General features: G+C 34.9%; 1 protein-coding gene across 2 annotated transcripts in view; it reads left to right on the top strand.

Moving 5' to 3' along the window:
• Positions 1-23,362, top strand: part of mEFG1 (mitochondrial translation elongation factor G 1) — a 178,673-nt gene extending 155,311 nt beyond the window's left edge. For both annotated transcript variants that reach the window (XM_085819001.1, XM_085818999.1), the window contains 3 exons: positions 2,951-3,019; positions 3,218-3,378; positions 23,140-23,362. In XM_085819001.1, coding sequence (XP_085675127.1) covers positions 2,951-3,019; positions 3,218-3,378; positions 23,140-23,310 — 401 coding nt within the window. In that variant the 3' untranslated portion in view covers positions 23,311-23,362. The remainder of the gene's footprint in view (positions 1-2,950; positions 3,020-3,217; positions 3,379-23,139) is intronic.
• Positions 23,363-24,315: the final 953 nt, after the last annotated feature.

The raw sequence follows: 24,315 nt of genomic DNA, 5'->3' as shown, positions 1-24,315 counted from the left end.
TCAGAATATGACTCTATATAATAATAATATGTTTAATGTTTGGCAATGCTATTTTTATATCATATTTTGTGAAACTTACAAATTTTTTATTAGCAAACATTAGAATTCAAAAGCGAGCAATGGCAACACTTTTTGAATTAAAGCATTTTTATGTCCAAGGCGCGAGATTGTTGCAACAGGAAAAAATTAGTGCGAAAATTAGCATTTTCAGAGTTTTTAATGAATATCTCAGCTAATTAAGTCTTACAAAGATAAAATGTCTTCTCACAAATTTTTCACATCCGAGGGTACCTTTTTTTGAAGCTCAACTTCTCACTGTTCTGGAGGATATGATGTTACAAACAAGTAAGCAAACAGACGAGCGCAGATTTTAATAGTAAAAAATTATACTTTAAATACACTGATAAAAATAAGGTTGTATAATAGCAGCAGTACAGTAGTAGCATTAAATTTCTACAGTGAAAATACACATATCACATCTTAAATGAAAATTATAATTATGTGTCTTTTTTTTTTTTTTTTTTTTTTTTTTTAATACCTGCTTGAAAAACATATAAACGATGCTTTACTGGGCTCTAGTATAGAATTAGGTGCCCCTTCGATTAGCGACATTTTATTTTAAAATTTTTGCTATGAAACCTCACTTCTGGTTACCGTGATAGTTTTAACTTTGTTTTACATCGATGTTTACATGGACACAGAGTTTGTACAATTCTTTGACTTCTCATTTTGCTTTTGTGTAGCGGCCATCTTCAAATTGTGCCTTCCTAGCTCCGATCTTGGCGTCAAAAAAGAATCGCCAAAAAACTAGGGGCACCCAATTGTAAACTTTTTCCCTTTACTGTATTGTAGGATTCTTCACTGTGTAATTCTAAGTTACAGTTGAAAGTGAAGAATCTTAAGAACTAGTAAGTGAATAATCACTTGAGTTCGTGTGCAGGAAACAATAAGTAAGAAGGGTGAAATAACCCTTTATTATTCCAACTAAAGTTTAACAAAACTCCGTCTTGAAGTTGTACAGTAAAGTCGACACTTGGGCTTGAACTTACCTAAGAATTAAACTACATTAATCTTAACTAAAGAGATTAGCCGAAGCTATCAAAATTCTAACAGAGTTGGCCCCTTAACGCTAATTGACTGCAAAGCTATCAAGGGCCTAAAGGGCCGAGCGTAATACAGTCAAGAGTCTTTAATCCGGAACTCAAAGCTACAAACTTTCTGCACATGCACATATGCATCTATGCATGCGCATAATACGTTTACGCATGCGCGTTTAATGTATAACGGACGTTATAAGCTAAGCTAAAATTATCTAATTATCTATTTCAGTTAATGTTGCAGATTGCGTTGTTCTTTAATCTTCTAATTGGATCCGGCGTATTTTTTGCAGACTGTTAGAGCAATTTTATAAAAGTAAGCTTGAACTTTCGATTATGTCAAAAAGAATTTCTGATTCTGGAGCTGCCAAAGGATCTACAAATCGAAAGCATGTTTCGATGTCCATCAAACAAAAAGTGGAATTGCTGCAAAAAATGGATAAAAGCATATCCTTTGATTCTCTAATCATTCCAAAATATGTTTATCAATTTCGCGCTACTCTGCCGGGGGAGGGGAACGATGCAGCACTCAATGAACTGGAAGTTGATCTGTCAGCACTATTCTCATCTTCATGGCAGATGTTTTTATTTTATTCGGCTTATAATTTCTTATTAAATGTAGTATTTCATCTCGATGTACTCCACCTTTGATATAATTTAAACCAAATTCCTCGTCATTATAAATATCACGAATACACATCAAATAGTTTTCTGGTTGCAATTTTCTAATTTTGACTATGCGTAATGTATGCTTTACACATGGGCGCATTGAAAGAAATGTTTAATAAAGTAAACAAATAAATATAAAGCTCTTTTTTTTTTGGGTGTGTGTGTAAATTTTGATATCCTTTAGATCATAATTGCTCTTTATTTCATAAATTACAGTTTTATATTTTTAATTTTATAATTTCTGCATGCCATCTTACCAGATTTAAACTCATGATCGATAATCCGGAATCACCGAAGTCCCGAGGAGTCCGGATTAAAGGCTTTTGACTGTAATAGTTTATGAGAGAGTAGCCGAAAAAGGTGGACGCGTGCAGCCAGAATATCTGGTATCTCTCTGACTAAGACAGTAGAACTTTACGGTTAAATACTGCTCTTCCTCATTAGTATTCAGACGGGATTCGAAAACTACGCTCTGGTCGGAAGTGGTAAGTTGAAATTAAGAATCGATAGGAAAGGAAGTTTAACTTAAAATTTAACTGTTAATAAAATTAACATAATCCTTATAGTATTTTTAACTTTTTTCTGTTAGCTGCAGAATTCACTGTATCAATTAGATTGCTTTATCCATTTGCATGTTAATCTGCTTTGATTTAAACAGAATGTATTTTTTAATTTTGCCTTTATTTTAATGCATAATTATATAAATATATAAAACTTATATCATACTGCATCCTTTCTCCAGCATCAAAATAGAGATGAGCTGTCTGATGTGCACATAAAAAAAAAAAAAAAAAAAGAAAAGAAAAATTAGCCACATGATTAAGGAAAAGTCCCAGGCAGAATTATTTTAATTAGTTAAATAATAAATACTGAATAAAAACTGTTTGCTGTTGGGGAGGGATGAGAAGTATACCTTGGTTCTTTAAAATCAGTTACACTTATAAAGCATGTGGGAAATAAAATATATCTGGAATTATCTATCTTTGTCACTTCATTACTAAATACTTTTCCAGTCAGTGACTAAATTCTGTGCGTAATTTAGAATTGATTAACAGTGTTTAAATGTTTAAAGTTTACTTGAAATGTAAATGTTAATATTCAAAAATGAAAGGAAAGATTCGCTTTGTTTCTAAGTTATTTTTATTTTATATGCATAGTAAAATTATGTCACTTTTTTATCTTAGGCTCCCATCACATTGTTGACTCTAATGAAATAGCATTTATATCTGCTGCACAAGGTGCAGTACAACAAGGTGAGGCATTAAAATTTATATTGCTGTAATGTTTACTGATTGCTAGAGATTGAGTTTTAAAATATTTTTCTTATGTATTGAAATGGATAACCACAAGATATTATTTTGTTCATAATTTATCAGTTATTTACTTACCCAGTTAATGTATATTATATATTTTATACTTCTTTTTGAATTTTATTATATTTAATTTTTCAGTATTTGATTTTGGGCAGTGGCACGTATTAGAACCTATAATGTTAGTAGAAGTAATTGCTCCATCAGAGTACCAAGGCACTATTATAACGCAGCTTAATAAAAGATCAGGAGTTATATTATCTATGGATACTGTAGATAGTTGGGCAATTGTCAATGCTGAGGTATGTACACTTTTTCTTAAATCTCTCAACATTTGTCCAAGTATTTCTTTAAGGATAAAATTATTATTAAATTTATTTATTTGGTGCTGCAGTTGATACATTTTCTGATGATAATCAGAATGTTGAAGAAGTTAATATAATTAGCATATGGACATATTCTAAATTGTTATTTTTTATTGTACAATAATTAAGATTTTTTTATTACGACATTAAACCGTATGATTCAGTATTCCTTAAATTCTTATTACAGATGTTATTTACTTTATCTGTAGAAAGTATTTGTAAACATTGCTGTTTAAGGTAAGATCTTCAATGAAGTGCACGTGTAGAGTACAATGCGTACTGTTGTCTTTCTACCGTTTTGTGGATTTGGAGTGATTGATGATAACATTTGATGAAGAATCAAAACACTATTTAGCCAGGACTACTCAGGACAGTTTTAAAGTCACGTTTACAGTCATAGAAAAACTACAACAAACACGCTGAAACAATCAGCAACACAGCCTTCAGGCTATCAGGCTATAATGATGAAGACAGCTTCATGGCAAAGCACTAGAGTATAGCTCCCGACTTGGTTTGGTCATTCTCGGGACTTATCATACTCTTGAGACTATCCACGCTACAACTCACGATACACTCAACAGCCTTAACAATGCACACTCTCCATGCACCAACTCGTGATACGCTGACGAGACACTGCTATTCGACATATAGGCAGGATTTGTATAGTTTTTCGGCCTCTCTTCAAGAACACTCTGGGCCAAAGCAGTAAGAATTTGTTCTACAATTTCTTCCATCCGTCTATGGCATATTGTCGCGTAGATGAAGGGAGGCAAGTACTATAGTCTGAACTCAAGACTTTTTATTAACTTGAACTGAATGAAGAGCTACTTATATACAGTTGGTGATGTTCTGGAAGAATAAGAAGGAAATTTACATAAATAAGATAACATTAGCAAGAAGGAAATTTACATAAATAAGATAACATTAGCAAGAAGGAAATTTACATAAAAACCAATTATCAGGCATCTTGTCGTTGGTGGAATAAGAACCCAGTACCTTCGGGTTTCAAGTTCTGCTTCTTTTCCGCAAAGCTATGAGGAGCTTGGTTGAAAAGAGCAATTTTCGCTACATTTCCCCCTTCTTAGGAAGAAGCAGCATCCCGCTGTGATCTGGTCTGGCTTCTTGTAACAGGTCTTCTGGAAATATTGGGCTTTCTTTCATCATCTAGTTGTACTTTTGAATCAAGATAGGGCTTCAATTTCAATACGTGAACAATGTCTTTTGAATTCTGTCATTTCTTATTTTGTTCCATACTTTCTACTTCGTACGTCACGTCGGAGAGCTGCCATGTTATTTCGATACGGTCCAAAATAGCGTCTTAGGAGCTTTTCAGATAACCCAACCATTCGTACTGAAGTGAAGACCCAGACAAAGTCTCCAATGTTGTAGCTGACAGGTCGATGTCTCTCGTAGTATCGGTGCTTGTCTGTGGTTTGCACCTTAAGAATATGGAATTTTGCAAGCTGTGTAGCTTCTTCAGCTCTAGTGATCAGATACAGCACATAACTATCTTTGAAATCTTGGATACTGTATGGGAAAATTACGTCAAGAGGAGTCTGGATATCTCTGCTATAAATGAGAAAGAATGGGCTGAATCCTGTTGTGTCTTGTTTGGCTGAATTATAGGCATAGGTTACAAATGGTAGAATAGTATCCCAACTTTTCTGTTCAACGTCTACGTACATAGATAACATGTCTGCCAATATCTTATTGAATCTTACAGTTAAACCATTGGTCTAAGGGTGGTAAGCAGTCATCAGAAGATGAGACGTCTTGCATAGATGAATTGCTTCTTAAACAACTATGGATAGGAAGTTTCGTCCTCGGTCACTTATCATTTCTTTGGGGGCACCATGCTTCAGTACAATTTCTTCAACTATAAACTTGGCAATTTTGGTGCCCTCAGCTGTCGGTATTGCCTTTGTGACTGGAAATCTGGTAAGGTAATCTGTACAAACTATAATCCTCCGGTTCCCATTTCGAGTAACAGGAAAATGTCGAAGTAGATCTATTCCACTTTTGGTAAACGGTGTGTCAGGAGATTTTATCAGATGAAGCTGTCCTGGTGGACGTTGCGGCGGTGATTTCCGCCTTTGGCATTCTCGGCAATGTGATACATACTGCCGTGTGCTTCCATATAGTCCTGGCCAATGGTACTTCCTCCTTATTCGATCGTACATTTTGGCAAATCCGAGATGGTCAGCGGTTGGAGCATCATGAAGACTTCTTAGAACCTCGCTATGAAGTTGCTTTTGTACCACCAAGAGCTATTGCAGTCCCATAGGATCATAGCTTCTTTTGTACAGTATACCATTTCTTATTTGATAATTTTGATATGCGTCACCTCTCTTAAGAGTTGTAATGATGGATTTTAATCGTTTGTCTTACTGCTGCTCTTGACCATAATCTACGATCGCTGCAAAGAAAGGGATGTCTTCATTGTTCTCAATTATTGGCTCTATAAGAGGCTTCCTTGATAGTGAATCTGCATCAGAGTGTTTGCGACCGCTCTTGTAGACGATATTTACGCCGTATTCCTGACACCTGAGAGCCCATCATGCAAGTCTTCTGGGTGGATCCTTAACATTGGCCAGCCAACATAGAGAGTGGTGATCTGTGACTACCGTGAAGGGTTTTCCATAGAGGTAGGGCCTGAATTTACTAATTGCACAGATGATGGCAAGGCATTCTTTTTCGGTGGTGGAATAGTTCCTTTCAGCTGCAGTAAGGGACCTGAATGCATAGGCTATTGGTCTTTCTTTGCCATCCTGGATCTGAACCAGTACTGCCCCGATGCCATAGCCGCTAGTGTCAGAATGTATCCTGGTTTCTGCGTCTGGAATAAAATGTCCCAAAACAGTGCCATTGGTCAGCAGCCTTTTGAGCGTAGCGAAAGGTTCAATCTGTAACGCGTTCCAAGAAAATTTTGCATCCTTCTTCAACAAGTCATGTAGGGGCTTTGCGGTATCAGTTGGGTTTGTCGAGAACAATTAGTTACCCATAATTTACCACAACCATCCTCTATAGTGACAATTGAAGCTGGTATCACTAGTTCTTTTTTGCACATCAGAAATCTATTTCCAACAATCATAGCTCCATCTGCTTCCCGTAGTTCTGAATTCAGGGCACATATTCGCCTTGCGGTGTTTGCTTCAATTACATAATCGGTTGCGGCAAACAAGGAGGACTATGACTTATTTAAATATTCTTTGTCTGGAAGGATTTCTGAAAGTGTAAGTTCTTGATTTCCACAATCAATAATGGCATCGATGGCATGGAAAAAGTTCCATCCAAGTATCATTTGATGACTACATTCAAGAAACATGAGAAATTCAAACGGTTTCTTAGTCCCATTCAAATCAATACACGGCGTCCCGAGGCGGCTACAGTTTTACCACGGGCAGTGTTCAATACAGGTCCATTCTCAGCAAACATAGGAGCATTTAGATGTCGACGTAACTCTTCGGATATGACAGAATAATTGGCTCCTGTATCAACAAGGGCTTTCCCATATCAACACTGTCCGTTCACGGTGATAAAAGTGTTATTCTTTTTTAACTTGGCTGTGTTATGCGTCGGAGGATTTTCTTCAAGTACGTCCTCACCTCCTGTACAGGTCCCTTGAGCTAGTTTTCCTCATTGGTTCGGCGTGGGGAACGGTGTACTGGTGACTGCAATTGTCGGCGATTGAGAGAGCGTCGCGGATAAGGTGAACTGCTCCTTATTCGGGAAGAACTAGGTTGTGCAAATTCATCGTCGAAGCTGTATGTAGATTCAGTATCCCTGTCCCGTCAAGGATTGGACGTCTTTGCGGTTCTTGCATTTTCAAATATCTGGCGTCTTTCCCTACATTATCTCAGAACATGGCCTGGGCGTCCGCAATGAAAACAAAGCGGCACATTATCGTCAGTCCTCCACAGATCTGTCCTACGTTGTGGAGCAGTTCTCTGGCTGGCTTCACGACTTGACTGAGACCTAACTGGAAGTGAACTTTGGGTAGTGTTTTTGCTTCTCCCTGCTCCTGTGAGCAGTGCCAGTGCCTCTATAACCTCCTCCCGGACCACAGATGCTATGTTATTCGGTGCTACGGGTTCTATTTCTGTGTAGCCCTGAATTTGTGGCAGGACCTTCTGAAGCTCTTCCCTGATGATGGCGCGCACTATAGACCTTAGTTCACCGGCGTCCGCAATGGTCGACACCGCAGAGACATTAGGCAGCCTCTGGAATTGTGATCGGGCGATACGTCTTCGTCGAAAGCTTTCTATGTGATGGCAACATTTCACGAAGGCATCGACGCTGTCATAGTTCTGGGACAACAGGACCTGATACAAGTCTTCAGCAATACCTTTCATGAGATGGGTCACTTTCTCGTCTTCTGACATGCATCCAGAGCGAGAACATCTTGACTGTAAGCTTCAGACGTCTCATCGATTTGCTGGGCATGTGTGAGTAGTACTCGTTCAGCTTGGCGCTTTACATCAGCTGCTCAGGAAAAGGTGTTCTTAAGAGCAGTCCAGAAAACAGTGCAACTGGTAAATGTGTCTTCATTATTATTGAACCACTGTCGAGCATTTCCGCCAAGGTAAAAAATGACGTTCGCCAGACACATTTGATCATCCCAGTGGTTATAGTTGGCGATTCGATCGCCTTGAGCCATCTATTAGTAATTTCTTGGCTGTCCCCGGTGAATATACTTCTGGGTAGTTGGTACATCAGGATCAGTATTGGTGCGATATTACTCGAAGCGGAACTAGCTGCTGCTGGAGGAGTCTGCTTGGTTTCCTTCTCATCAACCATCTTTTATGCGAATCCTGTAAGAGTCCAAACTCAGGAGAAAGTCCTCAAATCCACAGGCTTCAGCGTAACTCTGCCGAAGTAACTGAGAAATACTCGGTGCCTCCACCAAACTGTCGCGTAGATGAGGGGATTCTACAAATGAACAGGCAAGTACTCAAGTCTAAACTCAAGACTTTTTATTAACTTAAACTGAATGAAGAGCTACTTATATACAGTTGGTGAACATGCTGGAACATTCCAAACTTGGAATGTTCTGGAAAAATAAGAAGGAAATTTACATAAAAACCAATTATCAGGCATCTTGCCGTTGGTGGGTTTCGAACCCGGTACCTTCAGGTTTCGAGTCCTGTGTCTTCTCCGCTAAGCTATGAGGAGCTCGGTCGAAAAAAGCAATTTTCGCTACAATATTGCCAAATGGGTGATTTGGCACAAAATCTGTCAACTCTGCCTTCCCTTGCCACTTTCTGGCAACCTTAATCCCGCCTTGTGGAGTTTTCAGATGTATTTCTGTTTTGCATATCACAGTCTGAAGATTTAGTCCTTTCACATTTTTGGTCCGCATGAAGAACTGAAACAGTTTGCTGACCACTCTGTAGTTCATTCACATCATGTGTACAGTTTACCTCTGTAATTTTAGCAGTTAGTACGTGCTTATTTACCTCTATTTCCTGAAAGCCAGTTCTGATGTTTGCATCAGAATTATGATTAGAATCAAGTTTGTGTCTGTACAAATTGTATTTTGAGACACATACTTAGTTTAAGAAGTGGTTATATTTTCTTGCAATACTGGAACACACTGCCTAAGCTGCTTTCAACTCTTCTGATTAGGCTTTTACAGCTGAAGTAAGAAGTCCATGAACTTTATAGTCTCCGCCATGGCTTTTATCTGTTGGTGTGTCACTTGTATCCACTCACAAATCCCACTTCTGACAGCAGTTGTTTCTACGGGTTCATGGATTTGAAGTGATTGATGACAACACTTGATGACGAATCAAAATGCAATTTATTTAGCCAACATTTCTCAGAACAGTTCTAAAATCACTTTTACAGTCGTCAAAAAGCTATGGTAATCGCACTGAAACAATCAGCAACACAGCCTTCAGGCTATCGGGCTGTAACGGTGAAGACATCTTCACGGCAAAGCACTAGAGTACAGCTCCTGACTCAGTTTGGTTGTTCTCGGAACTCAATGTACTCCTGAGACTCTCCATGCTATAACTTGCGCTGCACTCGACGAAACACTCGATAGACTCAACGATACACCAACTCGTGATACATTGATGAGACACTGCTACTCTGTGTGCAGTCAAGAATTATATAGGTTTTGACCTGCCTTTGAGAACATTCTGAAGCAAACTGGTAAGAATTCGTTCTAGAATGTTCTCCATCCGTCTGTGGCATATTGCCAGCTTCTAAGGAGAAACAAAACCATTTGATTATTAAAATAAATTTTGCAATGAAGATTTTCTCAAATGGGTGTCATAAAAATGAGACGGAGATTAATACTGAAAAGTCAGTGTATCAGACGTTTACCACTAAATTGACAGCCAACTGATATGAATATTGTTTATAGGGATTCTATGCTTAAGGAGTCGCATAATACAAAGTACCTGTGAGTCAAATTTGATAAGAAATTAACTTGAAACATGTTGAGGAGATGACTTCAAGGGTAAAGGACAGATCAAGGATTTTGAAGAGACTTGCAGGTGCAAGGTGGGGATGCGGCAGAGACACTGTTAATTTAACATTTAAAATGTATATTAGACTTATTTTAACTTAGCGCTGTGATCCTCTTATGGCATGTAGTAAAGAGGTAATGAATAAATTGGAAGCTACTCAAAATCAAATTCTGAGATTGATTACTGAAGCAGTTAAAACCACTCCAATTCAATTTATGTTTTGCTTACTAATACTAAACCAACAGAAAAGATTATTCAGGAAAAGATCTTGTGTCTTTATGAAAAACTAATTTGTCTTCCAGGTAACACCTACTGGAGGAATTATAACATAAACAAAAATAGAAGATTAAAAACACAAGTTCCATTGAGAAAAGAGAGACTCTATATCCTTCCTGCTGTGAACTTTTTCCAAGTTATGCAGACTCTCTGTATGTTGGTTGTTTGGAGTATGGAGTCCATTTGATCCAGCCTGTGCATAAGAAAATGGCAAGTGAATTAGAGTCGAGGGCTATTGTTTGGGAGAATAAACACATCAATAATCAGGTTAGGACTGGTTGCTTATATATATATGGATGGATCACGCTTGTCTCAGAATAGAAATAGAGCTGATGTCTCTCTGATTTGTTTGCATCCTATTCGTCCCTTAGTCCATGTGCCAGTCCATTTGATGGAGAGTTGGAGGCCATTAGGTTAGCTTCTCAACAACTGCTTACTAGGTGTGAGAGTTTGGATAATGATGTTATTTTGTCAGCTTTTATGTCTGCAATACAGGCTATTATCTCTTTGAAACCTGCCAATTCACAAAGTATTAAAGACTGTATATCTAATTTAATTACAAACCTTACATAAAAAAGTTATTTTACAGTGGGTTCCGGCTTACTGTGGAATATTTGGTAATGAAATGGCTGACTTTTTAGCTAAAAAAGGAGCCAAAATCCTACAGATTCCATCGAATCCCATCCATTATTGTACTGTAGTGTGAGTAATAAAAGAACACATGAATAATGACTTTCGATCAGGGCTGTGGGGTTAGTAGGGAAAATAACCGACTCTGACTCCTGGAATTTTAATGACTCTGACTTTCTCATATATATATATAATATATGAGGTATATATATACCTCATATATATATATATATATATATAAGCATATACACATGGGTTACAGCTTATTTTTTTAATATAAAAGAAGTAATAGATGCTACAGGGGAAAAAAGTTGATTAATTAGCATTTATTATGAAATGGAAAAACTGGCATTAGTTATTTCTAAGAAACAGTATAGCTTCGGCAAGATTTTCTTTGTTGAAGGGCCATATATCTGATTTGATAAACTTCAGAGCCGAGAAGAGTCTTTCCACACTAACTTGAGTAGGAGGAAGAGCTGTTACTGTTAGAGCTACTTCTTTGAACTTTTCAGGATAGATTTTTATAAGTTCTAAAAGAGGTCTTGCAAGCGCAATCATATTTCTCTATTTCTTCAAAGGCCATGTTGAAATCTTGTTTGTATTTTTTCATTTTTATATCTAAAGACTCTTGTTTCTTATTTTCATTCGCTTTGCCTTAGCCTTTTCAATATTATCCAAAAATATTTCTCAAAATCTACGAGGGCTATCCAGAAAGTAGATTACGTTTTGGAATAAAAAAATAAACAAAGTATAGGAAACAAATTTTATTATATACAGATGAAAGCCACACTCAAATACTACTTTTCTACATAGTCACCATACAAATTAAGGCATTTATCGTAGCGATGTACGAGCTTGGAAATTCCTTCGTCGAAAAATTCGGCCGCCTGCGCCTTCAACCACTTCTTCTTGCAGCTGTGCATCGTCATCAAAACGCTGCATAGCCAGCCACTTCTTCATTGCTGGGAATAGGGAATAGGTCACCCATGTTTCGTCACCAGTAACGATGCGATCGAGTAAAGAGTCACCATCCTTATGGTAAGCGTCCAAAAACTTCAACGCTGCAGCCATTCGCTGATTTTTGTGGTCCTCTGTCAAGATTTTTGGAACCCATCTTGCACAAAACTTGTGGTAACCAAGCTTTTCGCTGATGATTTCGTGCAACAAACTTCGCGAAATTTGTGGAAAACTCAAAGAAAGTTCCGTTATTGTGAAATTTCGATTTTCACGGATTTTAGCATCGACTTTTTCGAGAAGTTCGGCGGTCACTATGCTGGGTCTCCCACTTCGATCTTCGTCGTGAACATTGGTTCGGCCATTTTGAAATCTTATGACCCACTGACGCACTCCACCTTCAGTGATAATGTTGTCCCCATACACTTCACGAAGCTGCCGATAGATTTCTATCGGTTTACAGTTTTTTGCAGTCAGAAACCTTATTACTGAGCGCACCTCGCAGCTCGCGGGATTTTCAATTAACGCAGACATTTCAAACCGTCACAGTATCTGAACGGAGCACAGCACGAACCTCTCACTAGCACGGCTAGATGCAGACTGAGCTGCGCAACGCTCTGACCCCAAGATGGCCGCGCTAGCCCCGCCCCTAGCGGACACAGACGGAAACGTAATCTACTTCCTGGATGGCCCTCGTAATTCATCAATGGAAAAGGATGATAGAGACTCAATTGCAATATCTGCAGTTTGACTGTCCTGATTCGAATTCTCCAACTGTTCTGAGGATAATTTCATTCTTAATGAAAGTTCATAGATGGCTTTCTTTGCCTTTTTAATTTGTTCATCATCCAAGAAAATTCGGTGTTTCAGATCTCCATATATTGAACCCAGCAAGATCTCATTGTCTAGCAAAATAGTTTCTCTTTTCTTCATTGAAGAAATGATTTTTTCTGCAATAAACCCTCCATTTCAGAAAGGAAAAACATCCCATTCATTCTTCTATTCTTGCGTCCTGTCAATTCTTCAGATTGCAGCTTTTTTGTGGGTATATACGGTATAGAAAGAAGAGTTTCCAATTCTGCAAGATCATTCCACAGTCTTTCTGTTAGTGAAACATTAGGGTTATCTGCATCTCCTAAAAAAGTTCTTAATTCTAAAAACCTCTTTATCATCAAATATGTACTTCCTTATTGCGTTGCTTGATCAATAATTGCTCCTTTTCCTGCTCACCTTCCTAAGAATGGTATCAGTTTTAGGAGTTCTTGTTGCTATTGTTGCTTACCTAAATTTACCAGCGAAATTTGTATTTTAAATTGGAATTTGAAAGCTTTTTTATTATGTGGTTTGTAGACACCGGAAAAAATTAACAAGGTGTGTGGTCACCTATACCAGTTTTACAATTATTTCCCATGATAGATTTTGCAGAAATTCTAGGGTAGCAAAGTATCCATAATAAATAGCACCTTGAATCACTTTGAGAAGAGTCTGAAGGGATGCAAGTCAGTGTCCTAGTGCATCCCACACAGATTCTATCAGATTTAAGGTCTGGAGAATATGCAGAACACTACATTTGTTGAATTCTTTTGCCAATAAGACAATCAGTTGTTAGTGCAGCATGATTGGGAACAAGCATTATCATTCATTAGGAAGAAGTTATCACCAACTGGTAAGCCTAAAAAAGTTGACATAATGATCAAGAACTTCATCTCTGTATATTTCAGCAGTCATAATTGCATTGATAAAAATCTGTGTCGGTGCAGCCATTCAAAAGGAACCCACCCATTCCATGATTCCACCTTCTCTGTACCACTGCCTTTCACAGATGTTTTCTACATTGCAGTGCATCTGGAATCACTCTCCATGTGAAAACGAAACTTATCAGTAAAGGGAACTTGACTTCAGTCTGTCGTACTCCAATCATGATTGATCTCTGCATCACTGCAACTGGGTACATTTTACAATCTGAATTAGTTTGATGTAAATCATGGGTTTCCATGCTTACAGTCTTCTTTTATGCAGCCTTTCACACATGGTCTGGTCTGACATCACGTATTCTTTTAGCAATTGTTGCCGCATAACGGTCCTGAAAGTCTGTTGTGGCACATTTTTTGCCTCAAATTGGTTGCCTGTATCATCAGTATCTTTAAACTATGCGCATAGTCCTGATATGACATTTTTGGCTATGTTTAATGCTTTACAGACCTGAGTCAGTGTTAAATGACTTGATAATTCTGGGATACGAAGTTTGTGATTTACTAATAGTCCAGGAAAACAACAAACTAATGTTAATGACATCTTCATGTGGCATATATACAACTTGAATATTAATTTATTGGACATTTTCATTAGCCTATGCACAAAATAAAAAATTAATAAATAGTATAGGAATATACTGAATTACTTAAATGTGGAATCGATATGTATGACATAGAGTAGATGGCATGTAATGTGATCATTCAGATATTGTTACTGAATTATGGAAATCCGTATGATTTGTATATGAAAACATGATGATACATTGCTTATTGTGATCAACTATTCGATTAATATGGTCGAAATATTACATAAAAATTTTTTTTAATTTGAAGTCTCCAAATATTCAAAATAGATTATAAAAATTTCCAAATGATAGAGAAATGTCGCCAAGTAAAAGATTAAGTCACCAAACAGATTGATTTCCATTTTAATCAACCATTTAAACTAAAACCAAGAAAAAGCAAGCTTAGTTTGGTATAGATTTTTGAATCATTCTATCACACATATGTGTGTCTATCTGTAACAGCAATCAGACAGTACTTCAGCTTCAGGAACAGAAACAGATTCTGCAGAATTTTTTTTTTTTTTTTTTTTTTTTTTTTTTTTCTGAAAAAAATAATTCTCTGTAAATATGTACACCAGGGGTTCTCAACCGGTGGTATGCAAAGAAGCAAAGTACTATTTTTAACTATTAAATTCAAAAATTAAAACCTCAGCATCCTGATTGAGTTTTTTCTCTAACACTCGTAAATTTATGCGATCTGAGCTTTGTTCAAGAGTGGTGGTGGTAGTAGTGCTTTGTAGTGGTGGTACTAAAGGTTTTCATTTTTTGTTTAGATGGTACGCGTTAGTCAAAAGGTTGAAAAGCACTGATCTACACGAAACTCGGGTTGCTTTTTTTGCCTAATTTTTAATTTTATACAGGCATGTTCTCTTTCAATAAAGAATGCCCTCCAAGTATTATGGTTAAAAGTGATATAGTGTAGGTCAAGAAATTTTCAGAAACTTTATGAACAGTTTATAAATTAACTTTTACATTAAATACTTTATAAATAGTTCATTAACAAATTTTTGTGTTTTCCTAATTAAAATGCTGTAAAAGTACCTGATCATATGTTTCTGCTGATATTTATCTTAAATTGGTCAAATTTCATTGCTATTTTGAAGGAGAATTTTTGTCATTGTTTAATGTTATCAAAATAGCCATAGACAAATGTGGTCACATTTAACAGTGCCTACTGTATCATGTTATAATGAAAAAAGTTAAAACTGCATGTGTGACTCAGAAATGATTTAACTATTGTTTTATATAAAAAGGAGTTTTGGTCTTATTCTCAGGCACTCTAAAATTGCACGTATGCCTCAGAAATGATTTAACTATTGTTTCTATAAAATGTAGTTTTGGTCTTATTCTCAGGTTTTAAGATTAAATTCTTTGTAGATTTATTTAATGTATGAGATATTTTAATATGAAATTTAATATTTTGATGGTTGCCTTAATGCATATTTGATGGTCTGTGTAGCAGTGGCAGATAGGGCCAGCACGCGACCGAACACATAGAGATTTCGAGCTGATCAAGAAACTCGAACGATCGAATTGACACATATGACTCGTCGAGACAGCCATGCGCATGAGGGAATGTGTGTAGAATCATTACTTTCATGAAAAGTACAGTACAAAGTCCATAATCCGGACTCGTCGGGACTACGGCAATTCCGGATTAGTAGTTTTTCCGGATTATAGATCATCAATTTAAATCTGGTAAGATGGCATGCAGAAATGATACAATTAAAAATATGAAATCGTAATTTATGAAATAAAGAACAATTATGATCTAAAGGGTATCAAAATTTACAAAAAAAAATCTTAATATTTATTTGTTTACTTTATTAAACATTTCTTTCAATGTAAGTTGTTTAAGATGCTTTCACAAAAAATTCAAAAGTCCCTTTTTCTTGTGTCATATACAGTGGATTTTCCAATGCCATATTTCTCGCATAATTTTGAGACGGATAGGCCTTAATCCATTTTTTGCAGTAATTCCACTTTTTGTTTAATGGACATCGAAACATGCTTTCGCTTTGTAGATCCTTTGGCAGCTCCAGAATTGTAAACTCTTTTTGACATAATCAAAAGTTCAAGCTTAATTTTTATAAAATTGTTCTAATAGTCTTAAAAAAATAATAAGCCAGATCCAATTAGAAGATTAAAGAACAGTGCAATCTGCAACATTAACTGAAATGCCTTAGATAATTTTTGCCTAGCTTATACCGTCCGTTATACATTAAACGTGCATACATAAATACATTATGCACTTGCGTAAACACATAATGCGTTTACACATGCATATAAAGTTCGTAGCTTTGAGGTCTAGATTATAGATCATTCCGGATTATGGATGTCCGGATTACAGACTTTGTAGTGTATATCTTCCATTACATAAAATGCACAGATATGATAAATAGCAAAATATACTCTTGATAAAATATCAACTTTTAGAATAATTTTGTCTGCTCACATATACAGTCAAAAGTCTTTAATCCGGGCGTCCATAATCCGAAATGATCTATAATCCGGACCTCAAAGCTACAAACTTTCTGTGCATGCATAAACGCATGTGCATGATACGTTTACACATGCACGTTTAATGTATAACGGACAGTATAAGCTAGGCTAAAATTATCTAATTATCTATTTCAGTTAATGTTGCAGATTGCGTTGTTCCTTAATCTTTTAATTGGATTCGGCATATTATTTTTTGCAGAATGTTACAGCAATTTTATAAAAAGTAAGCTTGAACTTTCAATTATGTCAAAAAGAGTTTCCGATTCTGGAGCTGTCAAAGGATCTACAAAGCGAAAGCATGTTTTGATGTCCATCAAACAAAAAGTGGAATTGCTGCAAAAAATAGATAAAGGCATAATCCTTTGTTTCTCTAACCATTCCGAAATTTGTTTATCAATTTCACGGTGCTCTGTTGGGGGGGGGGACGTTGCGGCGCGCAATGAACTGGAAGTTGATCTGTCAGCACTATCCTTATCTTCAGAGCAGATGATTTTTTTTTATTCGGCTTATAATTCCTTACTAAATGTAGTATTTCATCTCGATGTACTCTGCCTTTGATATGATTTAAATCAAATTCCTCATCATTATAAATATCACGAATACACACAAATAATTTTCTGGTTGCAATTTTCTAATTTCGACTATGCTTAATGTATGCTTTACGCATGCGCACGTTGAAAGAAATGTTTAATAAAGTAAACAAATAAATATTAAGCTTTTTTTTTTTTTTTTTTTTTTTTTTTGTAAATTTTGATACCCTGTAGATCATAATTGCTCTTTATTTCATAAAATTATGGTTTCATATTTTTAATTTTATATTTTCTGCATGCCATCTTACCAGATTTAAATTGATGATCTATAATCCAGAATAACCAATACGCTGAAGTTCTGACCAGTCCGGATTAAAGACTTTTGACTGTATTTAAAAATATTTCAGTATACTCAGCCAGTAACGAATCATTAACATCCTAAAGGATTAGATTACATCCCAGCATATAATATAGTTAGGGAGACTACAAGCTCCTTAAAAGCCATTTCTAAAAATATTTAAATCATCAAAATCGTTTGCAATGGATTGAAATAATAATAATTACAGAAGAACTACCTGCTAAAAGACGCCAAAAAGAGAAAAAAGTGGATGATGAAGAATCGTCCGACTATAATTTCAATTGCCCTATCAAACAATTCGAAGTTACTGTCCGTAATTTTATAATGGATAACACCATTTCATCAATGGAAAGTAGGTTTGAAGGGCATAGGAAGTTGTATGAAGACATATCACTTATTCATCCCAAAAACTTTTTAAATTCATTGTCGCCAAACACTTTCAACTAATTTTCTATATTATTCAGGTACTATGTAGGTTTAACAATTGATAATCGTAAAGATGAATATCAGGACCTATTAATTAAATGGAAAATACTAAAAAATTCAATTGAAATTCATTTTTTTGAATCTGATACCAAGTCAGAAGGAGAAAGTGCTCTATCTATTAATGAGCATTCATCCAAAGCTAAATGCAGTTTTTGGAAAACTTGTGCCTTGTGTGTATATAAATTACTCTTGAAATATAATTTATGTAGTAATGTATAGGCCAATGTCTTTTTTGCTTATAAGTTTGGACTCACCCTATCTACAACATAAGTTGAATGCGAGAGCTTTTTCAAAATTAAAAATTGTAAAAAGTAGATTAAGGAGTACTATGAAGTAAGCTAATTTTGAGTCACTGCTAAGAGAAAGTCATTTTGGCTAAAGTAAAAATTGAATATATAAGGGAAGAAATATTTGCCCAGGCACCTGGAATTAAAAAATATTTAAATTTCTAATTATGAGCCAACTGCTGTTTTGTTTATATAATTATTTAGTCACTGTTATTTATTGTTTGTAATTTATTTACATGTATGTATAAGATATAATAAAATACAATGGCTATGCATCCAAATTGTTGGCAACATCAAAATTCACTATTCTAAATTTTTTCTCCCCCCCCCCCCCCAAAGTTTATCCTTTCTCCCAAATTCGATATCTATCCAAATTACATAACACTGCTTGAAAAACAGAACTAAAACCTAAAATTAACCAATCACAGCTTAGCTATACTTATGCGCCTACTTAGTATAAATATTGCTCTCCCGACTAGAATAAAAGAGTTAATTAAAAGAAGAAATCGAGCCAGGAAACAATGGCAGTTATCCTGAAATCCTCAAGACAGAAGACACTTAAATTACCTAAATAGGAAAATTAAAAACAATTCTTACTTGAAAATATGAACTTACAACCGAACTAAGTCTGGAGAATTGCCTGGTCTCTTAAGAACAAGCAGAACCAATTCTGTCTCTCCTATTAATCACATGGTTGTCACGCACCACTCAGAAGCTGAGATTGGCTGGCTGAAGAGCTAGGAAAAGTTTTCAAGCCACACCCTGAAGGAAACACTTCTCTTGAAGAAGAAATTCAGTACTCAGTTCAGTCTCTGAAAGGCAGCACCCCCTCTAATTTTATTGAACTCACCTCTCCCAGAGAACTAAGGCAAATTATTAAACAACTTAAAGTCCAAAAAGTAAAAGGCTTTGATGAAATTAGTAACGATGCTCTCAAAGCTCTTCCTAGAAAATGCATTGTTCTGCTCACAAAAATTTTTAATGCTTGCATAAAACTGGGATATTTTCTGCAACAGTGGAAACATAGTATAATTATCGCCATCCCAAAACCAGGAAAAGATCCTAAATTGGTCACCAACTACTTGTCCTATTAGCCTGCTCCCTGCTTTTCGGAAAGTTTTTGAAAGAATTCTAAAAATTACACTGAAAACTCACCTTGAAAGGCTTGATCTTATTGAGAGCTCACAATTCAGCTTTAGAAGTGGACATTCAACCACTCATCAAGTTCTGAACCTTGTTGAATATGTTGCAAATAATTTTCAGAAAAAGAAAGATGTTGCTGCGTGCTTCCTCGATTTTGAAAAAGCTTTCGATAGAGTGTGGCACGCAGAACTAATCCACAAACTTAGCAACTTTCTGCTTCCTGTCAGTTTCATCCAGCTCCTTATTTCATATTAAATGCAGGACTTTTCAAGTCAAGTATGAGATGCTCTTTGTCGCAAGAAAAAAATTTATAGGAGAGTCCCACAGGGAGTAGTTCTCGATCCCTGTCTTTTCAACATCTATATTAACGACTTGCCAAGCCCTCTAGACTGTAAAATTTATAAATATGCAGATGACACGGTCTTCCTCACGGATTCACTTAGCCCATTACTCGCCATGGACAAATTGCAGTTAAAAGTTAACATCGTTAATAAATGGTTTGAAGATTGGAAGATAAATTTAAACTCAAGCAAATGTTGTGTTGTTCTTTTTAGACACAATACAGAAAAAGTGTAATCAATAATGAGATCAAAATTAAGAATGAAGTTGTTCCGCGTAAAAGCTCTTACAAATATTTAGGAGTTATTATTGATAACCAGCTCACCTTCGCCTATCATGTGAAAGCAGTGGCAGATAAAGCAAATGTGGCTTTTGTGCACTTTACAGCCTAATGGGCAAGAACTCTAAATTATCAATCAAAATCAAAAGAACTCTCTATATCACCTTAATAAGGCCTATCATGCTTTATGCTGTGCCGGCTTGGGCAACTGTCAATAAAACAGAGCATGCTTAACTTGATATTCTCCAGAATAAAATTCTATGTTCCATAGTGAAAGCTCCCTGGTATGTGAGAAATGTGGAAATTCAGCACGACCTTAACGTAAAAGCCATGCACGAACAGATATTAATCTTGTCTCATAATTTCTTTGAAAGTTTAAGTAACTCAGGATACGCCTCCCTCCAAAGTTTGTGTTACTACGATCCTACAATTGAAAGCGTGGTAAAAAGACCCCGCACAATAATGCACCTTGGTAACTGTAAATATGTAAATAGTTCATTTTTCTTTGTATTTAATCAAGTATTTTGTATTCATGACTGTAAACTTAATGTTTAATTCCAAGATTTGAAGTGGAAATTGTGCTACGTTTTTCATTGACATGCCCACATGGACGTATCTGCAAATAAATTTTTAACGTGTCTTCATGTGATGTGACTTTTGAGTGACTGCAAATTCTACAAAATTTTATTAACTTTGTGTTTTTGACCAAAGACAATTGTGTGTGAATTCAAATTCTACTAATTTTTATGCACTTTTTGTTTTTGACCAAAGTCAGATTGAACTTTGATGTTTCGGTGCATGTTAAGGGCATTACTGATTAATTGAACGCAGACTTAAACTGTTTTCCTATCTTGTGACAAAGTGCTCTCAATTCAGAATGCTTCTCCTTAAATAACTCCGAATTAATATCTAGTAGAGACTGAATGCGACCATTTGTAAAAGATTGCTTTACAACTTAAGATCTATGGAAACTTTTGCTTCCCCACGACCAGATTACTCCAAATCTTAGAGTTTTTGAATGTATTCTACACCTCTGGGTGATAGATGTACCAATAGTACATCTTCTTTTTGATACAAACGTGAAAGGCCTAAGGCATACTTGATCTATTGGTGATAACTCACAGTAGTTGGTATCAAATGCGAGTAAAGGTAAATATTGCTTCGAAAGCAACTACGTCATTCCTTTTCCTAACTTCTGCCATCCAAACATGTCTATGCTGCTATGCTCTTCTTTATTCTTTATCTAAGATGACGTAATGTGTATATAAAACTTATTGCAATTTCTTATGATCAAAAAGTAAATAATTTTGATGTGCCGAAAAATAAAGATGGTGATCCGCTGAAATTAATTTTGTCAACATCTTCTTCTTGCCTTTTCCACTCAGCCATAAAAACTATGCCTTAAAATATCACATATATACAGTACAAAGTCTTTAATCCGGACTCCTCGGGACATCGGCAATTCCGGATTAGGGGTTTTTCAGAATTATAGATCATCAATTTAAATCTCGTAAGATGGCATGCAGAAATCATAAAATTAAAAATATAAAAACGTAATTTATGAAATAAAGAACGATTATGATCTAAAGGGTATCAAAATTAAAAAAATAATAATAATAATAATATTTATTTGTTTACTTTATTAAACATTTCTTTCAATATAAATTGTTTAAGTTGCTTCGTTTTATGTGCTAATACTTTCTCTTTAATTCTATAAACAGACATAATTCCTTGTTCAGTTACAAAGTTCCGCTGTTTAAGTCCTGTAATTGCTGTGTCGAGAATACCGACTAATTTGTCAATCAAAATTTTTTCGTTTTCAATAACCTCTCTGTCACTTTCTTCACTATCGGAAGCGATATTATTCCTTTATCCATTTTTTGCAGCAATTCCACTTTTTGTTTCATGGACATCAAAACATGCTTTCGCTTTTTAGATCCTTTGGCAGCTCCAGAATCGGAAACTCTTTTTGACATAATCGAAAGTTCAAGCTTACTTTTTATAAAATTGCTCTAACAATCTGCAAAAAATAATAAGCCGGATCCAATTAGAAGATTAAGGAACAACGCAATCTGCAACATTAACGGAAATAGATAATTCGATCATTTTAGCCTAGCTTATATTGTCCGTTATACATTAACCCTTTGAAGCGCGCGATATTATTTTTATAATTTTTTTAACTAAAAACTCTAGAAATTGAATATTATGATCCTAGAGACAAATAATATATGAATTTAAAAAAATCTACTCTTGCCCATTGTTTTGTGGGTGGTGGTCGCACTGTGAAACAACCGCGCGTCTAGGACTTTGAAACGTACCTAGGAAGTAGGGAAAAAAAAACTTACCTTTCTCCGTGCGCGTTTCCAATAAATGACAAAATTTACGAATTTAAAAAAAAAAAAATGCATGTAAGAACTGCGTAATATATATATTATTTACATTATTTTACAAACTAAATCATCAGAAAAATAAAAAAATAAGCATTTATGTAATTTTTCTATAGCAGTGAAAGTATAATAACCTACATAATAAGAACTTTTGGCTACATGGATTAAAAAACTGAGTAAAATAAGGATAAAAAAAGACTTAGTGGGTTTTTTTTTTTTTTTTATATATATAAATTTTAAAGAACAAATATTTTTTGTGACATTGTTCAAAGCATGTTTTGCCTTTTTGGTACATGCATAGACCACACCTCTTTGTAGATATTTATTGATTGATGTTGGTTCTTTCTGCTTATTGAATTATCTTCATGGGTTTTTAACAATGATCTCTAGGCTGGAGGTTTTTATTATAACAGTAAATACATATCAGTAAATTGATATTCTTGTGTTAAAAAAAGATGTTCTTTAAGCTCTGCCTTGATCAAAATAGCAAATTGTAATTAAGGCCTCAACTCTTAATCATAATTAGGGTTAAATCTTTCTATAATCCTTGAATTTAAATAATTTATTATATATGCCTTGTGTCAATGCTGACTTAGTTTTTTAATGTTTGTTTAAAGTATAATGCTACTGTAGTGCTCTGGCATATTTATTTCAGTTTTTATGAGCCTTTGCTATTAATGTATTTATTTGCATTACCTCTTCTTTTTTTTCCCTCCATCTTTCTTTCAAGGTTCCTCTTAATAATATGTTTGGATATTCATCTGAGCTGAGATCCAGTACTCAAGGTAAAGGAGAATTTTCTATGGAATATGCACGCTATTCTCCTGCAGCAGGTGAAGTCCAGCAAGAGTTAATACAACAATATCAACAAGAAACAGAAAAAGCAAGGAAGAAAAATTAAATATTTTTGTATATTCTGTGTATATCTTTAAATTATAAAGTACTAGTTTTAATATTGTGTTTTGTATTTAATTACTTATAATAATTTTTATTTAAACTACATACTAAAATCATAATGATTAGATACATTAGCTTTGAAATAAACTGTGAATTTAAATTTGGTTAAGAAATTAACACTCCTTGGTAGGCTAACACATCGTTAATAAGCAAAATTTTGCAGGAATTTGTATGGTCAACTGCTTTTCATACAAGTCAGATGTGAGTAAACAACAACAACTTTTACCCCCAAAAATGCATAAATCTTTGTGCATATATTTTTGATTAAAATATTTTAATATTTCTTAGATATTGCATGCAAGATACCGATTTACAGTGTTTCATTGCATAAGTATCTTAAAGAGCAGTGTCTGCATTTCTTGTAATTTTGTATCATAAAGTGGCTATTAGTCTCAAAATATGATTTGAGTTTTTCATTTAACTTTTCATTCGGTCTGTTGCCTTTCTGAAAAAAGTAAGATATTATTATTTCGTATTTAATATGTCTGTCAACAAACTAAACTATTTAAAAGCAATAGATGCAGTTCTCAAAAATATTATTTTTTTACTTTTTAATGTTATTGATTTAAATGAAAGTTTACTTAATTCATGATATACCTAATTAAAAACATTAAATATTTTTATAGAATTGCATTATATATATTTTTTTACTTTTTAAATAAGCAGAATATATATATAGCATCCCATGTTCGTCTAAATTCATATTTATCTAATATCCTATAAAATATTTCACTATTCCACCTGGGCCATGACCTTGATAATCAACTTTAAAAGATCGCTTTTGAGCATTTGTTAAAATCTGAATCTTTTTGGATTTTATTCTTTTTTTTTAAATTATTATTGTTATTGTGTTGTTGCTTTTTTTTTGGGGGGGGGTAGGCTATGTTTCTTTATATGTCATATAGTCAAAAATCTGAATCTGTTTAAAAGGCTGTTTTAGAAATGCCAA

This window comes from Stegodyphus dumicola, chromosome 6, assembly GCF_044657685.1.
Source record: "Stegodyphus dumicola isolate Sdum_Otavi_A_Nest chromosome 6, ASM4465768v1".
NCBI lineage: Eukaryota > Metazoa > Arthropoda > Arachnida > Araneae > Eresidae > Stegodyphus > Stegodyphus dumicola.
This window is presented reverse-complemented; position numbering and strand designations above follow the sequence as displayed.